This window comes from Miniopterus schreibersii (genome assembly GCF_964146895.1).
Source record: "Miniopterus schreibersii genome assembly, chromosome: 14".
NCBI classification, from domain to species: domain Eukaryota; kingdom Metazoa; phylum Chordata; class Mammalia; order Chiroptera; family Miniopteridae; genus Miniopterus; species Miniopterus schreibersii.
The window spans coordinates 26,608,717-26,628,001 of record NC_138114.1 but is presented as its reverse complement, the minus strand read 5'-3'; the positions used below and the strand labels follow the sequence as shown (position 1 = coordinate 26,628,001).

The following is a 19,285-nucleotide window of genomic DNA, read 5'->3' as shown; positions in this document are numbered from 1 at the left end:
GCTGGCGTGGCTCAGTGGTTGAGCATCAACCTAGGATCCAGGAGATCGAGGTTCGATTCCTGGTCAGTGCACATGCCCGGGGTTGCGGGCTTGACCCCCAGCAGGAGGCGTGCAGGAGGCAGCCGATCAATGACTCATCATTGATGTTTCTATTTCCCTCTCCCTGCCTCTCTCTGAAATCAATAAAGATATATTTTTTTAAAAAGAAAAAGAAAATACTTTTTTGTGGCTGCAAGATGAACAGTTCTGGGAAAAGGTAGTAATTGTACCAAGAACAAGGCCAGTCAAGAGTGGTGATCACACACAATAAACAGAGAGAAAATATGTGTGCGTATTTTCCAAGATGAAGAATTACCCAAATATTCTAAAGCAGAGAGGAATCTCCAGAGCTCACTGTTCATCATAATGAGATACGCTAAAGCACACATACATTATTATTGAGATGTCATTGACATGTAACATTTGTTGGTTTCAGGTATGCAACATAATCACCACAACAGTTCAAGATAATATCCATCATCACATACAATTACAACTTTTTCCTTGTGATGAGGACTTTTAAGATCTACTCTCTTAGCAACTTTCAAATATATAATGCAGTATTATTAACTATATAGGCACCATGCTGTACATTACATCCCCAGGACTTACTTATTTTATCTATGGAAGTTTGTACCTCTCGACCATCTTCACCCATTTCGCCCACATCCCCATATTTTGTGTAATTTTTCACAAAATATTACAACATATATATATATATATAATCTATTGCCTTGAATCAATTCTCTTCCCTAGAAAAAGTGTTTGCTGTCCAATAAGACATTCCACACAATGGCAAACTGTTGACTATTGAATTCTGCTTGGATAAGGAGTCTCTGTTTAGTACAAACTCACAAGTCTTGTTTTAACTTCAGTTCTTCATACCAATGAACTCTTGTATTAGCAGCAATAAAACCCGACTTTTTAGGAGACAGGTCATGAAATGGTCATTATCCGAGTCATTTTTTGCAAAGCCCGCTGTCTAAGGAAGAAGGGAATAAACAAGCAGCAAGGAAAACTGGACCTGATCCTGGTTCAAATAAACATACTCATTCCAAATCAGTTACCTTCTTTGAGGACATTCTTGCATTGCCTTCCTGGCTCTTGGACTTTTATTGGACCAGCAAATATACCTAAAGCTCTACTCTTTTAAATCATTCATAGTGGGTGCAAAGCTGGAATTAGTTGTCCATACGTGCACATGAAGCCCCAGATTCTGCTACTATACTCATGGTTTCTGCTCAGAGATGTGGTCAAGACCAAGATTTAAAAAAAAAAAAAAGTTGCTCAAGGTGAGATTTGAATCTGACCCTCCAAAAGTGAAATTTCTGATTCCAACTTTGGGCTGATGGGAAAAATAAGAAAGACAGAAACTTCAGTGATTACTATCTGGTCTCATTTGCTCATGTCCCCGCTCCCAAACTGGTTAGGATCAGACTGAAGTTCCACTCTGGGGTTCTGAACACAAACTACGTGACAAGAGAAACCAGAAATGGCAATAGCTAAACTCTTACCATGATGCCCTTCAGCTTCAGAGAAGGTTGTTTTAAAGTTTATAAAGGTTGTGCCCATAGGTTCTTCACAGGAGCTTTCGGAAATGGCAATCTCATCACCAACCAGGTAGACCTGTGTCTGGGTGATGGCGAGAAGTATCGGGCGGAATATGTCGCATAAACTCAAGTTCCCCAAATCCAGCCTCACAAACAGACCCGCTCTTTCTACCACAGTGCATGGTAAACCCAGTAAATGTGATATCTACCCTGTAATCAAAACTCATATGAAATAGGTCTATCAGTTTCTGTACCTTGCCAGTCCTTGTGGAGCTTTGCTTCTGAAATTAGACAAAAACGCTATGGCATTATCAGTGATAATTGGGATTATTATCTAGAATGTTGCGTTGGCCATAGCCTCACTTCTTTCATTTGAATTTAGCATCATTCAGGCCAGAGGTTTTTAATCAGGAATGCACATCAGACTTACCTATAGAGTTTAACAAAAATGCAGATGTCCAGGACCTACACCAGACTTAATGAATCTTTCTATTTAATTTTTTGCATATTCCTTTAGGATTATTATATCTCAAGATTTTTTCATCTGTAAAAATTATATTTATCCATTTTGGTAAAATCCAAAATAAATTTCCTGATTTCTTTTTAAATAGACTTATTCATAACCCTTTGAGATATTTAATTCTAGGGGATTTGAGGAGAATGACATTATTATCTGTTTTACATGCCACATTGTACATTGTTCTTATTATGAACACTCATCAGGCTTTTCACATTTGAAAATTATTAGTAGTAAATTAACCACAACCACAGTTTCTGTCATCTATACATGTTTGTTTTCTGCAGATGCCTGCCAGAATTTGTGAGTTGAACAAAGAAGAATGTTCTCAAGAGTCCCATGGTAAAGGTCCAGATACTTTAAACAACTGACGTTTCAAAGAACAGACTCTGGGCATAGGCATCTGATGACACCAACGGGCTGAGTCAGGCTTTACAGGGCTTCAGGTGGCTTCATGCTACTGCTAACCCAATATCATGCGGAACAAGGATTAATTACATAAGACTAAATGGACTGAGAAGGAAAATTTTACTGTGGTTATTTGTTGGAAATGTTCTTTTAATGCTCTACTTACTGGATTTATACGAAAGTCCTTTCTCTTTCTCCTTTAACTATCTGTAACTTCTACAACTTAGTAGATTCTTATATTAACTATATTTTATTATTTTCTGTATTCTTTTTTTTTTTTTAATATATCTTTATTGATTTCAGAGAGAGGAAAGGAGAGGGAGAGAGAGAGAGAGAGAAACATCAATAAGAGAGTCACTGATCGGCTGCCTCCTGCACGCCCCCGACAGGGATCGAGCCTGCACCCCGGGCATGTGCCCTGTCCAGGAATCGAACCCCGATCTCCTGGATCCTAGATCGATGCTCAACCGCTGAGCCACGCCCGGCCGGGCTTATTTTCTGTATTCTTGATGCTCTGGCATCTGGAGCCTCACTGACCCACAGGCTGGGAAGAGACTGCCTTTCCCAGGGCTGGCTGATTCTCAGCATTAGGAAACAGTAAATGACTTGCCCAGGAGCCGGCCTTTCATATGCAAACTAACCAACCGGAGCCCCTAGAAGAACTACCTTTTTTCTGGCTCATACACTCCAGGACTCAATATTCCTCCACCTTAATCATCCCACAGCCAAGCACCAGACAACCAGAGATAGTCCTGTCCCTAGAGTCCATTGAATTATTCAAACTAGCCAACCCTAAACCTGCTTACCCTGCTTGCCTTGCCAATGAAAATCACAATAAAGGCTCCTGTTCTTGCTTTCCCCTCAGTCCTTCAGTCTCCTGCCCAACCCTGGTGCTTCCCTGTGTGGCCCTGCAGGCATGGCACGCCCCCGCTCCTCCTGAGAACTGGTGGTAGGTATCTTTTCAAATGGCTGTCATCTGATCTGTCAGCCTCACCAGACCTGAATAATAAAACCTACATTTTAAAATCTGTTTATGTAAACTAAATTTGTTTATGTAAACTAAAATGAATATTTAAAAAATGAAATCTAGGTCTCACTGACCCCCCAGAGTCCAGAAATTCATATGGAGTTAGCGTCCTTTTCATGGAAATATGATTATTTGCATATATTCAATAATAATGTTTTCTTTTTTACCAGAGTAGAACTGGAAAAATATGATATGAAACCAACATCTTGCTTGAATGTCACATTGAGAATGATACTTATTGAATCAGGTAGAACAAGCCTTTCTTTCTTTATTCTCACCTGAGGATACGTTCGTTAAATTTAGAGAGAGAGGAAGGGGGAAGAGAGAGAGAAATATCAATGTGAGAGAGAGACATGGACCAGTTGCCTCCAGTACAACTGGGGATTGAACACACAACCTAAGTATGTGCCCTGACAGGGAATCGAACCAGCAACCTTTTGGCGTAGAGGACAGTGCTCCAATCAACTGAGCCACCTGGCCAGGGCAGAACAAGCCATTTTTAAGGAGCTACTGTGGCTTTGCTTATGGAGCCAATGCCTGGAAAGCCCTCCTAGCATAACTGGCCTGCCGTCTAGCTTAAAGTGCTCAACCATACAGGTGGTGAGAACCATCACTTCCTGGCAGGCCAGGAACCTAGGTTATTTTGGGGACCCTAAGCTGTATAGGTACCTAGATGTACAGGTACTGCAGGTGAAATACGGTGGAGTTTCTTGAACTTGGTTTCCTTTGCCTTGGGATAGCAAACAATAGAGGCAGTAGAAGTGCAATCTGAGACTCCTTATGAAAACTTCCAGAGAGAGAAGTTAATTTTATAATTATTCAATCCTATGTGGCTCTAGATTTTGCAAAGCACAGTTAAAAAGACTTACATGGTAAATTAACACTCTTGCTATGCCTACGTAAATAATCAGGCCAAGCCTAATGAGACTAGCCTTATTTTGTGATCAAGAATATCTTATTATGATTACAAGGGAGAAGGTAGGGGGCAGGAGGGGAACATAAGGAAAAGTTGTAAATGACTGAAATTTAGGGGCTGTCCTGGCTAGCTCACCCATCTGGGTAACCTCTGCTTTTGTTGGTCTGTAACGAGGCTATTGCGCAAAGTAATAGAGACAGAAGTACACCTGTAGAAACTGATGACAATGCAAATAAGTCCTCTCTGCAGAAACGCAAACTGTGTCCAAGGGAAAGGAATTGATTATCACTCGATGGATATTGCACGTTTTGCCAATCTTGTGTCCATTTTTAAATTTATTTTAGCATTCCTTCCTTGTCAGACTACAAATATGTGATACTTTGCATCTCTTTTGGACTGGTTGTGATATCTTATTGATTCCCTTCTAATTAATAATTTAAATAAAATCAATGACATGTCTTTATTTCATATCTGTGTGAGAATCTTGATTATATTCCCTATTAAAATGCAACTTTTCACCACTGAATAAAGATATGTTTCCATTTTATTTTTAAAATGATACCAATCATATATATGCCTCTCTCAGCAGTTTCAAGTCATTCAACAGGTAATACTGAGTGCTGGAGGTCCAAAGACGGTCCAGAAGGACCGAGTCACCGACTTCATGGAGCCTGCATCCCAGAGGAGCTAACATTCACTCAAACAACACTTATCTAGCATTAGCAACCAACGTCACAAAGGTTTAAGGCAGAGAAGAAAAATACCCTTACAAAATTCTCTCCAAGTAATCCTTTCTAAATAAATAATCACTGCTTAGCAACACAATATATCACCAAAGGGAAAAAAATTCCAGAGGGAAATCCCAGGTTTTATATAAAACTTATGGTGTGCGTAACATGAGGTAGGTAAATCGCTTTGTTAGAAACACTGTGCTTTTATGGAAAAGACATTCTGCTCAGGTTATTCCAAATCTGATCACACACATCTAATTCCTCTGATTCTTTTAGTTTTTTCATTTGTCCAAGATAATAATACTAACTCCATGGGATTGTAGTGAAATATGATACATGCCTGGAACACAGTAAATGCTCAAGTAAGTGTTAGCTAATTTTATTAATGTTATTTACAGATGCTCAGCTCTTGGTGGTCAGTACTCAACCACGTTAATTACCTTGCCCCAAAGAAAACAGGAAGAATGAAAAATGTTTCAAGTTTTTCCCAAATATGGAAAACCTAAAATAATATTATCAGTTCTCTTAGTCATTAAGGAAAAAACATCTCACAGTGTAGGCAGAGATGTTAGGACTGACCTGGAAATGTTACCTGCAGTCCAGGGTTCTGATGTTGTATTTTAAGTGCAGACTATACAAGCACGCCTCTCTCCTGAAATCTTCTGTGTATAACCAACAGGTTGGGAATTATGTGCCCTGTTAGTACCTTATTACAAGTGATGACTATGTAATTTCTCTGAGGCCACACTATAGGATTACAAGAAAGAGGGCACTTCTAAGAGAGATGGCTGGTCACCAAAAGCCCACAATGTCTGTCACAGGTGACTCTTAGTAGGAGATTCAAGGTCAAAGCCTCTCTGTAACCAGTCAGACTCTGCAGGCAGCCCTTTGAGTACCTGTATCCTCTCCAGCATCATACTCCTAATCAAGCAGATGCTGGTTACATTCAGTAATAGGCAGGGTCTCAAGTTTATCGTAACTTAAATGGTATTTCACACTCATCTCTTTCCGCAACTCAACTCGGCTTGATATAATCGCAACTTGCTTCACGAATGCAAAGGGCATTTCACCTTGCTGCAGAATGAACTGACAAAAATAAGAGATCGTAATGCCAAGGAAGAAAAAATATAAAAATCACAAGACAAGTAAGAAAACTACAAGGTCAAATAAACTGCCAAGCCAAAGTTGTTCTAACAGGAAGGCCACCTGGTGTCCATTTGCTAACAGGACTGAACTTAAAGTCATAATTAACCTATTACACCTAGAGCTTCCCACATTATTTTGAAGGTTAATGGTAAGTGTTAACAAAAAGGCAAAGTTAACATTAATGGAGCATCTATGTCCTAAAAACTGTACTAGGTGCATTACAAGTATAATCTCAATGTTGGAACCATTAACCTCCTAGTAAGATTGAAGTGGATTATATGTGTGTAATCCCTTTTAAAAGCATCATATATTATTTAGAGGTTTTTAAGTTTTTTACAAATCACATTCTCTGCCACATCCCCCTACACTAGAAAAAGTTAAAATATATAAAATGTAAATTTATTACCCAAATCAAGTTGGAAAGATGCTTCATTCATTCACTTAAATGCCTATTGACCTTGAAGAACCAGACGTCACATGCACACACAGACAGGCACATACACACTTGAGTGTTTGTCCAAGGCTGCTGAACTGCAACCTAAGGAGAATGGCTCCAGGTAAACTTAGGAGTTTTGATTTGTTAAGAAGGACCTTCAAGTTTGGTACAAGAAATACATGTCCTAGAAAAAAAAGAGACAGTAACATATCTTCCTCTAGCCTCCCCCACAAAGAGCAGGGCAGCTTCTCTAGATCGATGTCAACTGAAGTCCAGTATTTAAGAATACAAATTTGAAGGGGCACTGAATTATTAGCCTGCCCAAAGCACGCCGCTATTAACCAACGAGAGCACCCATGTGTCCCAGGCTGGTGGTATTCGCAATGACGAGTCACGCTGACTGCCTCCTGCAAAAGAACACGCTCAACCCATTTGCCAGCACTGTGCCCTCGCCTGAGAAGCACCCATCTCGGCAAAGGCCTGAGGGGGAGACACGCTACCTGACTCTCTCCGTGGCTCCTCCCGTTCTCCACTTTGAAGATGGACCTGGGCTTCCTGGACTTGAAGTTGCCCATGCTGGGCCGCAGCACGCCGTCCACCAGCAGGCTCCGCTCTACATGCTGCGGCTCCGGGGCGGGCGCGGGCTCCTCTAGGACAGCCCCGGCCTCGGGGTAATTCTCTTTATTGTCTTCATCTCTAAAACAGGAGAGACCCAACTGAGAAAGCACCACGAGAAATAATACATTGCTGCGGGAAAGAAGGGCTGGCCATGCTCATTGATGCTCTGGTTTATATGGACCTGGCAATATTTTTAGCGTCCACCTAGCCAGTTTCACAATAACAAGAATTTAAGAAATGTGAATTTCACTCTCTAGATTACTCCATATTTCCTTCTAATCTTTGTTAACGAATACATGCTTTTTAGCTTTGTACATACCATCATGGTTTTTTTTTCAAGTTTTCACTTCAAGATGCTTTCACGCATATCATATTTTTCTCTCACAATAATAATGTATTCAGGTTAGATAATGTTATTCAAACTTTATAGATTAAGACTCTAAAACCCAGAGATTAAATAAAGTGCCAAAGAGAAGGGCTACTTCACCCAGACCTGGAGCGGTCAGGTAGGTTTCTAGTCTCTCATGCATGTGTCCTTGGTTCAGGCACGATGCTTGCTCCTCACTGACAAGTCTATAACCATCTCTCTATAACTTTCAGGCACAATTAAAAGTTTAATGGGGTCTATTTTAATAGGATACTTCCTACCCAGATAAAATATAAGACAAGGGTCCCATTTTACCCAGCAAAGCCATCTGAACAACACCCTCAAGATTAAGTTAATGATCCCATTGTCTGGCTCCTATCTGTTGGAATTGCTGGAGAAGATCAAATGGGCTGGCGTTATCTTCATATATTCAATGCTGGTATCGCACTTTTAATTTTCACTCACTAATCAAATTCAATATAATATCATCCCGCTGTTTCAATTTCCTCAAAAACAGTGACACAATAACACTCTTATTTTAAGTCACATTCCTCTTAAATCGAGATGCATTTTTTTTTCTTATTTTGCTAAGAATTCAGCAAACCATAGACAAAACCAAATGGGGCATCTCTCTACACAATCAATATCATCACCCTTAACCCACTGGCAATCATTTGGTATTAGATTAGGAGTGGCCACTTGTCCCCAGTGGTTTTTCCCTCCTGCTCCTCGACCAGAAGCACCTATAGAAGAGATTTTGGCAAGGTCAGGTAGGAAGCAATTCCTCGTGACTCAAGAGCACATCAAGCCAAGAGATAAGACCAGCAAAGGAAGGGTTTCTGTGTCCACTGCTCAAAATGTCTTCTCACAAAAAAGAGGGATTAAATTCACTAAACTGATATCGGAAGGGTGAGCCCCAATTTGTTTCTGGGGAAAGATCAAAGCAAACATGAGGATAGGAGGTCTGGAGCATGACCAGGATGTGGGTGGGCAAGGTGTGGACATAAAACTATGTGAAGTGCTAAACTGAAGCCTCAGGACAAACTTAGTGCTATCTGGGTAAAGGAGAACCAAACAAATGAAAAAACTGTTCAATATCAGTAACTGAAAAAAATCAATGCCAATGACACTCGTTAATATTTTCCCTTAAGATCATTTACAACTTAAAAAAAAAAATTCTAAGTTACTAATGGGTTCGGAAACCAATATTGAACCATGAATTGGAACTACATTAATTCATTTAAAATGCATTTTTTGCCCAGCCGGGCGTGGCTCAGTGGTTGAGCATCGACCTAGGATCCAGGCGATCGGGGTTTAATTCCTGGTCAGGGCACATGCCCGGGTTGCGGGCTGCAGCCGATCAATGACTCTCTCATCATTGATGTTTCTATTTCTCTCTCCCTCTCCTTTCCTCTCTCTGAAATCAATAAAGATATATTTTTTTAAAAATGCATTTTTCTCTGAGAGCATAAGAATACTTCACCCTAACATATGCCACTTTGGCATGTTGGTTATTTTGAACTGAAGACAATCAAGGCTCAACAGACTCAAGAAGAGCTTTTTACCTCCCCCTTAATTGCTTAAAAGAATTTATGTAGAGAGACTGTACCAGGAGCACGATAATACCAAGGTAACTTTTTTTTGGTTAATCCTCACCTGAAAATATTTTTTCCATTGATTTTTAGAGAGAGTGGGAGGGGACAGAGAGAGAAACATCAATGTGCGAGAGACACATCAATCGGTTGCCTCACACACACACCCGAATCGGGGCCAGGGATCGAATCTGCAACCCAGGTATGGGCCCTTGACCAGGAATCAAAACCGCAATCCTTCAGTGTAGGGATTGACACTCTAACCAAAGAGCCACACTGGCCAGGGCCCAAAGATAACTTTTTACATCAGAAAGACCCATCTGCATAGCTTTGCAAATATTTATTTACTGAAGATCTGCTCTTCTCATTCTCCTGGGACTCATCTGCCTCCCCTTTGAGACCCCTGAACCTACTCACTTCTCTTTAGCTCAGAATAGTAAATAAGCCTCAATTACCTAACTGCCAAAGAGTCTTATATTTGGGGGGTTCCTATAGGTACAAATTAATTTTTTTCTCCTGTCAACCTGTCTTGTGTCAATTTAATTATTAGACCAGCCAAAGAACCTAGAAGGGGAGAGGGAAGGCGTTCCTCCCCGACATCTCATTAGAAACAAATAACACCCATCCCCGGGCCCTGTTCCTAGGTAAGAAACAAAAGGAAGACCTGCTGTCTTTCCAGCAGCCTAAAGGCTTCTCATTCAAGCAGAGTTCTAGAACTCTCAGGAATAAGGAAAAGAAGAGATTTTTCAAATCTAAATTGACTCTTTTGATAGATTCGTTCCTAAACTAATACCCGAACTTTGTTTTTATATCATATTTTCAAAGTGCCCAACATTTATTCATCTCATTTATCTCCTTGACTTGAAAAGCAAGGGAAGGTGGGTGAGGGGAGCAATAAATATATTTCTCTCAATACACAAATATAAAACCTAAATAAATGCAAAAGTCATTTTTAGAAATTCCTCAGAGTCCACAAAACAGAAAAGTACAGGATATGTAATTAAAAGCCACTTATTCAATGGGATCGATCATAACTGAGAATGATCATGATGTTCTTAAAGGAACAAGAGACCAAAGGATCCCCCCTCTTATTAGCTGCGTAGCCTGTGCCACACCACTTACCTTCCCAGACCCTCATCCATAAGAATGTCGCCTCTATCTTGCAGAGATAATACAGTCTCTGCGAAATGCCTACCACAGAAAGCTGGCTCAAGGCCACAACCCAATAAATGGGAGCTATTGTTACTTTCAAGTTTACTTACACAAGTAATTATTTGCAAAGAAAAAGCTGAGGGCTCTTTTTAGTCTTCCCATACCTCCAGGATAAATTCCAAACTCCTTAGCAATGTACACAAAGCCTTTGAAACTGGGTCTTTGTTTATCTCCGGAACTTCATTTCTAGCCACTCCTGGCCTCCTCACTTCTCGCCAGCTCTGAGGATTCCTGACATCCTGAACTGCTTGCTGTTCCTTTAACTGGAACAATTTTCTCTACCCTTTGCTGACTTTCTGATAACTTGCTCAATCTGCTTGATGGCATCATCTTTTTCTTGACCTTATATCCCACCAAGTTAAAAAAAACACCAAAAACCACATGCCACGTGTGATTATTTTCAGAAATCTATCCCAGAAACCTCTCTGGGCTGTTTGATCTTTCTAAGTGAATATTCTGTTTACCTCTAGTAAAACAGCACTTAAAGTAGCATCATCTATAGTCTTGTCTATCTCTTCCATTGGACCAAATTCCTGAAGCAGGGATTGATTTGTCTGTCTCTACCCCATAGCTTGAATGGTTTCTGGAACACAAAATAGGCCTTCAATAAATGTATGTTATCCAACAAGTGGACTTCACACTCAGACAAAGTCCAAATTCTCCCTCATAGTGGCTATGTTATCTTGGATGAACTATAATCCCTCTGAGCCTCAGTTTCTCCATCTACAGTATGAGGAGGGAAGCATCAGCTTCCTTTCAGTTGTTTGGGTTACATAATAAAATGTACATGAAAGTGCTCAAAACACAGCAAATGTGGAAGAAATAGCCATGAAGGTTCTGCCATCATACCATGAACACCTTGATTACCAACACCATAACCCAGACACTCAACGACATCTTTGGTGAATAAATCTAGAACCGCTTCCTTATGGTTTATGATGGGAACACTGAGATGGGTGATTTAACATTTAATTCAATAGTCATTTATTGAGCATTTCTCATATAAAAGGCACTGTCCTGGATACCAACAGGGGGTTATCCAAAAGTGGACAAGATAAAACTTCCTCCAAGAGCTGATAATCTATTAGAAGAAGTAAGATACAAGAACAAATTATTAGAATTCAGAGAAGAGACTACAGACACCAGATCCAGATGGTTTCTGTCCTTCATAATTAAGAACTAAGAAATGGTGGGTCATACCTGAGGCTGGAGCAATCAGTCTGGTCTTCATGTAGAGAGACTGTGTCTTCCTCACACCTGGGAGAAGAAATAGAACATCAGATCCAACTGTGTGCTGCAGCAGAAGCAGCAATAGTCTAGAACTATCTTAAGATTAGCACAGTAAACTGAAAAATAGAATAATCCTCAGCACTCTATCCCAAACCAGCTCCAATTCCCAACATGTCTACCAGGCAACGATATTAATGATGTCATTTCATGTGAGCTTAAAAGCGCAGAACCAGAGGGAAGCTCTTTTTTCCTCCACTGCACTGCTTCACCTAAGCTAACGTATTAGCAAGGAGGTAAGTGTTCACAACAATTGAGGGGACACCTGTCATCAAGCCTGGTAGCTCAATAGAGACTCCATTACACACATTTTTGCATTTTCTCTGCCTCAGGCAGTCCCAAAACACATAGGTTCCCCTGTGGCTTACTCCATTGTCCTAAAATTTTCTTCAACCCCTTCCTTTTTACAAAACTTCTATAGTAACCTTGTGAAAAAGTCTTGGCTCTTCCGTATTGAAAAATCTACAGTGTTCCCCACTGCCCAAGGGAATCTGGAGTAGAACCATTCTCTCTCTAGTGTAGGAAGGAGCCTTTGTTTCTGTTCTCAGCCTTTCACACCCCACCTCACTCCACCACACTCTAGCCTGAAAAGCTTTTTTCATCTTCAACTCCTACTCATCCTTCACTGCCCAAGTCAAGTCTCACAAGTTCCGTGAAGCTTCCAGGCCAAGTTGATTCACATGCCACATTCCTACTTTATCCTTAATGTGTAAATGTTTACTCTTCATTATGAAGTTTTGGTAACTAACTATAGCTTGCCTCATACTGCTGTATAATTCTTTTGTACCTCTGAGATATTTTTAATTAGCTAATTCCATGGGAAGAAATAACCGTAATTTCTTTTTCTAGATAGGCTGCCACAGTGCTGACAGTGCTACCCCAGAGTAAATACTCAATGAGTGTCTGAAATGAGCCACTAACTCTGTCCCCTCAGCTAGTCTGGTCCCTGAAATAACTTAAAAAGCATTTATTGAACATTTACTGACTTCCAGGTACTGCATTAGGCATTGGAGCTATGCTTCCCAAACTCTTTAGAATTCAGGGCTGACCAATTTGTTTTCTGTTTCCAATCCCCTGTGGATAGATACTTTTGTAAAAATGTCACAGGAATGTCAAATTCCTAAAAACGTTATTAAATGCTTACTCCCATCTCTGTACCGCTTTTGTCTCAGAGAAGTTACAAACAATTTAGGGACCCACACTTTCAGTACCACTACTTCTAAAAGACACAAAGTTGAAAAAGACCTGGGTCTGGCTTGAGATAATCACAATATAATGAGCAGACAAAAATAAATAAATACAACACATAAATATAACCATAATATGGTATTTATATTATATAAAATCACTTAAAATTTTTAATATTCCTTACCAGCAATAGTTTATAATTTACCCATAGAACAAATTGCTAAAGCTCCATTCTCTCCCCTTATAAACCCTTTTAAATTATGGTTTTGTACAGAATTAAACAAAGGCCACCTGCTAACCCTCTCTACCTGCTAAAGTATTTTGCTCCCACTGGCAGTTAAAAAAAAAAAACTCAGATGACTAGACAAAACACTCTTCTTAATGAAATGAACTAAATGTCCATGCTTCATCTTGTTTTTGACTGTCAGTAACCCACTCTGTCCATCTCATGGATAACAGCAGTTAAATTCATAAGAATTGCCCTGTTCTCCATTCGAGGCACTCACTTAGATCGTGTGAGCTTTGTAGTGTGAATAAAAATGTTTCCCAATAAAAATTACCTAGTTAAATAGAAAAATCAATGAAAAACAGAAATCTAATATTGCTGCTTGTAAAGAATTAGGGTTTAACCAGAGGTTCAACCCTAGAGCTCAACAATACCTGTTGTTTGAGAATTTGGGATGAACTTGTTTTTCTCATTAGTAGTGTTGACCTTTCTTCTCAAAGTACAGTTAGTTAAAAATGGAAACCCAGCACCAGGACATACAAAGTTGCAGGCGATTTCTGAGGTATGAGGCCAGACCTAATTAGCTGATCCAATTTTAAGGCCTACTGAACAACTTCAGTTGCCACTCAAAGAAACACAACTCCTAGCTCACAAATATATTGATGAAACAGATCTCCCTAGTGGCTTACATGGCACATATCTACAAGCTCTTGTAGTTCAGTTGGGTTTTCATTAGCTTTGATGAAGACTGTCAAGTTCTACTTAATTAACATCTCCTTTCTGATTGTCCTGCTGATTCCTTGCCCAGCAGCCCCTGCAATGTACAATACTAGCCCAATATAAAACTGGATTCTACAGTGGGAACTCATATCCAGAAATTCCTACTCCTGGAAGAAAATCAATTCTGACTAAGTGCTTAGCTGGTCTTGGGCATGGCATTCTCTTCTACATTAGAGCCCAATATAGGACTTTAAAGACCAATCTCTTAAATGATCTCCTTCTTAAATATTCAAAACTAGGTATCTTCCAGTATCATGCTTTTTGAACTGTAAATTGTGAATTAGCGAGTCTCAAAATTATATAGCAGCTACCAGCAGTTTGTTATTGTTGTTAGGGAAACAGAATAGAAAATGTCAATATAATAAGAGTTTAGTGTTTTTTCATGAAACTTGTTTAAATAAATCATGTATATACGTGAGTGCTGGATTATAATATAAAATGTTTTTCTTACTGTTGTTTGTAGTAAAAAAAAAAAGTGAGCGGCACTTAAATGACTTCCTTTGAAGTTCTCATTAACTAGATACTGAGTCCCAGAGTTCTTAATTTGTGGTTGTCTAGACAATATGTGGATAATCTGTCCTTTGAATTACTTCTTTGGGAAGTGCTCAGGGTTGTTACCTTTTTCTCTCTTCAGACTTTAACTCCCTCTATCAACCACAAACAAGAAAAAATATATGGTACCTCACAGCTCACCTTCTTTTACACTATCTCAGTGAAGCCTGACAATGTGAAATAGAAATTACCTTCACACAAGAGGTTTAGGAATTGCCCAGGATTCCAAGATGTACAGCAGTAACTGCTCCACCACACCATGCCCACCAAGTCCTCTCTTCAGTCTACATTCCCAGGGCTCACAAGAGAGGGAGAAAAGCTTGTTACTCAGAATAATGGTGGTGAAAGAAGTGCCCATGAAACGATGTCGTTTGACTTGTGGTAAATAAGAAGAGAGGCCTCAGGTTGGTTTTTCACTAAAATGTAGTTGTGCCAGGAAGGGGACTGTCATTCACCCTGGAGTACTGTGTTCCCTGAAGGCAAAGTTGCAGAGGTACAGTCTGAAATCCTGCAGGATTTCTCAGAGTGTGTCCCCAGAACCACTTGCATTAGCACTGCCTGGAGTGCCTGAGTGAAATAGCCGGCTCTGGCCCCACCCCCAGTCCAGCCCCCCAAGGTCAACTCTCTGAAGGTGGGGCCCAGGAATGGTGAATTTTTAAACCAGATGGCCCCTCCCTCTACATAACCAGTATGCTTCTAAAACTTTAACACTGACCTAAAGGTTTACAAAACCCAGACCAGCAGTAGGCTGACTCCAACACAACCACCCATTCTAGGTTTCTACTTTGGTATAAAGCCTGGAAAGTTGGATTTTTCACAAGCCCCAACTGCCTTCCACAGTTGATATTGATAGTTAGTTGGTTTAGAAAAGCATTGTTTCAAATGATGACTAATTCATTGATAACTAAATCAGAATTCATTGCTGGGCAGGCTTTATTTCAAATAGCAGGTTCGCCAGGACAACATAGGAAATGACCATGGAAAAATAATAGATGAAAGAGTACTGCAGATACAGAAGGGAAGGCCAAGGCCATTCTGATCTCGGAAGATTGGGTAGAAAAAGAAATTGAGTTGGTCCAGAGCTGCACAGGCAGTGCCAGGCCTGGGAAAAACTGAGAAGAGAATAAAGTTTGTCTTTGAGACCCTCCCAATTCCCCTTCTCTATGACTCTTCGAAGACCCCCAACTAGCCAAGCGGAACCCTATTAGGTTAGACTATCTGATAACATAATTTATATTAAAGTAATAATGACAACTTGAATCTACCTCCCAGGGGCACAGACTTTTTAATTTCCATTTTAATAAGTGTCATCACCAGAGGCCTTAATCCAAAAGAAATCATCTCTAGGTGGAATTTCAGGCACTAAAGAAAATAAATGAGTGTGGGAAGAAAGAAGTATGAGTGGGATGGGGACAAGAGGGAAAGGAAATTGTCTTGCATCCAAAACATGTAAGAAAGGCAAGCACTTCCTCTATGTATGCGAAGACGACACCCCAACATTTACTGAGCACCTGCTATGTCTACGTCTCAGGATAGTGCATCCCGGTCCTGCTGGCTTTGGGGTCATGCCCGAAGAACCAAGGATATGGCTGGGATTACTGAGGGGAGGGGAAAACGTTACATTAAACAATTACTAGTTGTAAACAACCCTAATCCATGCTATGCTACATCTATGAAGCTTTTGGTATGTTTTAAATATGCTCCTTAGATTTTTAGATTAGCCAGATGGCATTCCAATTGTCACTCAGTGCTTTTTAAAATAAATCACTGTCACTTCTCTGAAAACAACAACAGAATCTTATGCAATCAGAATTCCCTGGAGAGTGGCCAAAGACTAGGTACCAGACTTTCCCCAGCATTTAACTATAAAACCTTTACAAAAAACCAAAATTGTCCATGTGAAATCTGGAACTAAATGTCTCCATTTTGAAGCTGTTAAGCCTGTGGCTGACTGGGGATCTGGCCGCACAGGGCTCATGAGAATCGGGCCCAGAAGGTACTTGGTGTTTGTAAACACAGCCAAGGGAGAAGAGCAGTACCTGTGCACCTGAACCAGGACATCCCCACCTCATCTTCGGCCAGCATGCTTTGGCAGGCATCTTCCCCCACGTTCAGGCTTTCAGAAAATGCAAAGTTGCACACGATGGCCAAGCAATCTCATTAATAAGATACAGGTCTCAATGAGTATACTATATTGCATCTTCTAAAGTCAACCCTGGGCTGTTTCTGTTGTTGTTTTAAAGTAACTCCAGTTAAGTGATCCCAAAGCTCAACACTAAGAGAGTAGCAATTCCAGAGAAACAAAAGAAACGTGGGGAAACAAGAGGCCCTAGAAGTCCTGTAGAATCTTATCCTTCCATCACCAAGTTACTGTGACAATAGTAAGACTTGAAACTCACAAAATATATATGCTCACATTTACTTGCCTGTTTTGGAACTTTAGCAAACGGCTCCCAAGTTAGTGGGCTTTCTCTATTAAACTTGCAGCATTTTCTTACTGTAGTTGAGTGTAACACTTTATACACCCCTTTTTCCTAAAAAGCTGTTGACAGTGACTTCTACCAAAAGGTCCCAGAAGTAAACATCATGAGTTAGCCTAGATAAAAATTGTTAAAGTATAGATATTCCATACATATATGTATATATGTAAATTATATAAAAATTACATGTAGTATGAGCATAATATACTATCACTTTTAAACATATGTATAGTATAATATTAGAAAAACACATTAAGGAAAGGATGACAAAAAATTTACATCATGAACTATAAATATCTAATAAAAAAATACTGTGCCTGCTGGCCTTGAGTAAAATATTACACTCCTTCATTCTGTTTAAATGGTGTTAGCCTCGCCAACCAACACTTTAACACAGGACAAGATGACTCATTTCTCCTATAGCCAGATCTTTGAGGTCAGAAGACAAAAATGACAAAGGGCATGCAAGAAAAGTTTACTCTCCTGTGTCTTAAGAATCCGTAGACAAGAGAGGGCGAGGATAAGTTTAGCCTGTTTATCACATGCTGGAATTCAACTCAAGTCGTTTTACATCGTCTCCTATGTGCTGTAAATGTATGCAGCGCACTGCATGAAAACTGACACTGAATGTTGGCAAAATACAACTGAGCTTCCTTTATGGTATGTCAAATAGATTTTTTTTTAAAGAAATCTGAGCTCCAAGAACACATTTCTGGGTGCATTGAGCTCCAGCAAGCATCAGCTTGTTTTCCTATCTCTCCCGCAGATGCCAAAAAGCTGATTTCAACCTGTGAAGATTTCTGGGCCCCATCAGTTAGCACGTCGCCCGGTCTCCCCAGCCCCAGATTACAGGAGACAATGCATCTAATGCGAAGAGTGGCTGGGGACCGCAGAGGGTGCGTTCAAGATAGTTGCTTCCAGAGAAAGGCATGCGAGTCCCGCTTTAATGGAGAGAATCACTTACTCTGTTACAGCGGCGCTGCTGAAGGAATTATCCTGAAGGCTGAAACAGAAACAAGAAAACATCAGCCAAGTCCGGCGGGGGAGCCGCCTCCCTGCTCGCTCTCCGGGAGTCAGGGCGCGCACGCAAACATGGCATTGCCAGCAGACCTCCGGCTCGCCCGGCGCTCGCCCTACCTTGGGCTGCCGTCTGCACATGCTCGCAACGACACCCCCCGCGGGGCCCAGCCTCGCCGCGAACCACAAAGCCCGGCAGCCCCGGAGGCTGCGGGGACCGAGCTGGGCGGGGCGCGGCGCGCGGCGGAGCGGAGCGGGACCCTGGGGCGCCCGGGTCCCCGCGGGAGCACCGGGAGCGTTACCGCGCGACCCCAACCTCGCCGGCCACGCACGCGCGGCGTTGCACCCAAGCCCGTCGGTGCCAGCCACCCCCGAGGCTGGCAATAGGAAAGCCCGAGCGTTACCGCCTAGGTGCCGAAAGCCGCGGGGGACTCGCCGTCTCGCAGGCGCCTCTGAGCAGCGCCGCGGAGCTGCCCCCTCCGGGGGTGGGAGCGCGCGGAGGTTCAGCCACCGGCCGGAGAAGGCGGGAGGGAGCGGGAAGGGGGGGGGGGGGCACGCGGCTGCTCGTTTTGTTTTAGGTATTTTTTTTAAATCTGTGGTGTTCTGTACGGATTGCCCGGGAAGGAGGGCGTGCGGCACCGCAGCCGGCCTGCCCGCAGCCCCTGAGCGCGCAGCCCCCGCCAGAGCCGCGGATGAGCCGCGCAGGCCGAGCGCGCAGCTGGTGACCGAGGGGACCGTGCTGGCGGCGGGGCTGCCCACGCCCAGAGCAGCCGCCGGGGCTCCGCGCCCAAGCACCTCTACAAAGGATGGAAAACTGCATCCGCAAACGCTAACCCTTTAAATAAAAGCGGCTCTGCTGGGGGAAGGGAAGGCTGTCCGCCCCCACTTGCTTCACCCTGGGGATATTTGTCCTGCCCTCTTTCCTTTGTTCATTTCTCTTGCCAGCTTGACCTTGATATGGAATGAACAGTCATCTGTGAAAGATGCTTCTTTTGAATTTTGAATTAGAAAGACCCCTTCCCCCAATTTTTAATCTCGCCACTCTCAGAAGCAGCTGAGATGCTGGTTTTTAGCCCGAACTATATAAGCAGATGCGTTTTAATTTATAACAACAACCAAAAAAAAAAAAAAAAACCCTCAAATTTTTATTTTCAGATAATTAGAAAATTACTCGAAACTTGTCATAAGAGGGAAAG

At 41.5% G+C, this 19,285-nt stretch overlaps 1 protein-coding gene across 6 annotated transcripts in view; it reads right to left on the bottom strand.

Annotated features, from left to right (window-relative positions):
• FAM13C (family with sequence similarity 13 member C) overlaps positions 1-18,543 on the bottom strand; it is a gene marked incomplete at its 3' end in the record, with an annotated part of 109,418 nt that extends 90,875 nt beyond the window's left edge. For 3 of the 6 annotated variants that reach the window (XM_081158102.1, XM_081158104.1, XM_081158105.1), the window contains exons 1-3: positions 18,037-18,243; positions 11,760-11,816; positions 7,271-7,466 (exon numbers count right to left, since the gene is read on the bottom strand). In XM_081158102.1, the coding sequence (XP_081014228.1) occupies positions 7,271-7,466; positions 11,760-11,816; positions 18,037-18,230 (447 nt within the window). In that variant the 5' untranslated portion in view covers positions 18,231-18,243. Of the gene's footprint in view, positions 1-7,270; positions 7,467-11,759; positions 11,817-18,036; positions 18,264-18,493 lie in introns of those variants that run through there. The other 3 variants (XM_081158109.1, XM_081158108.1, XM_081158103.1) reach the window with 3 other exon arrangements.
• Positions 18,544-19,285: the final 742 nt, after the last annotated feature.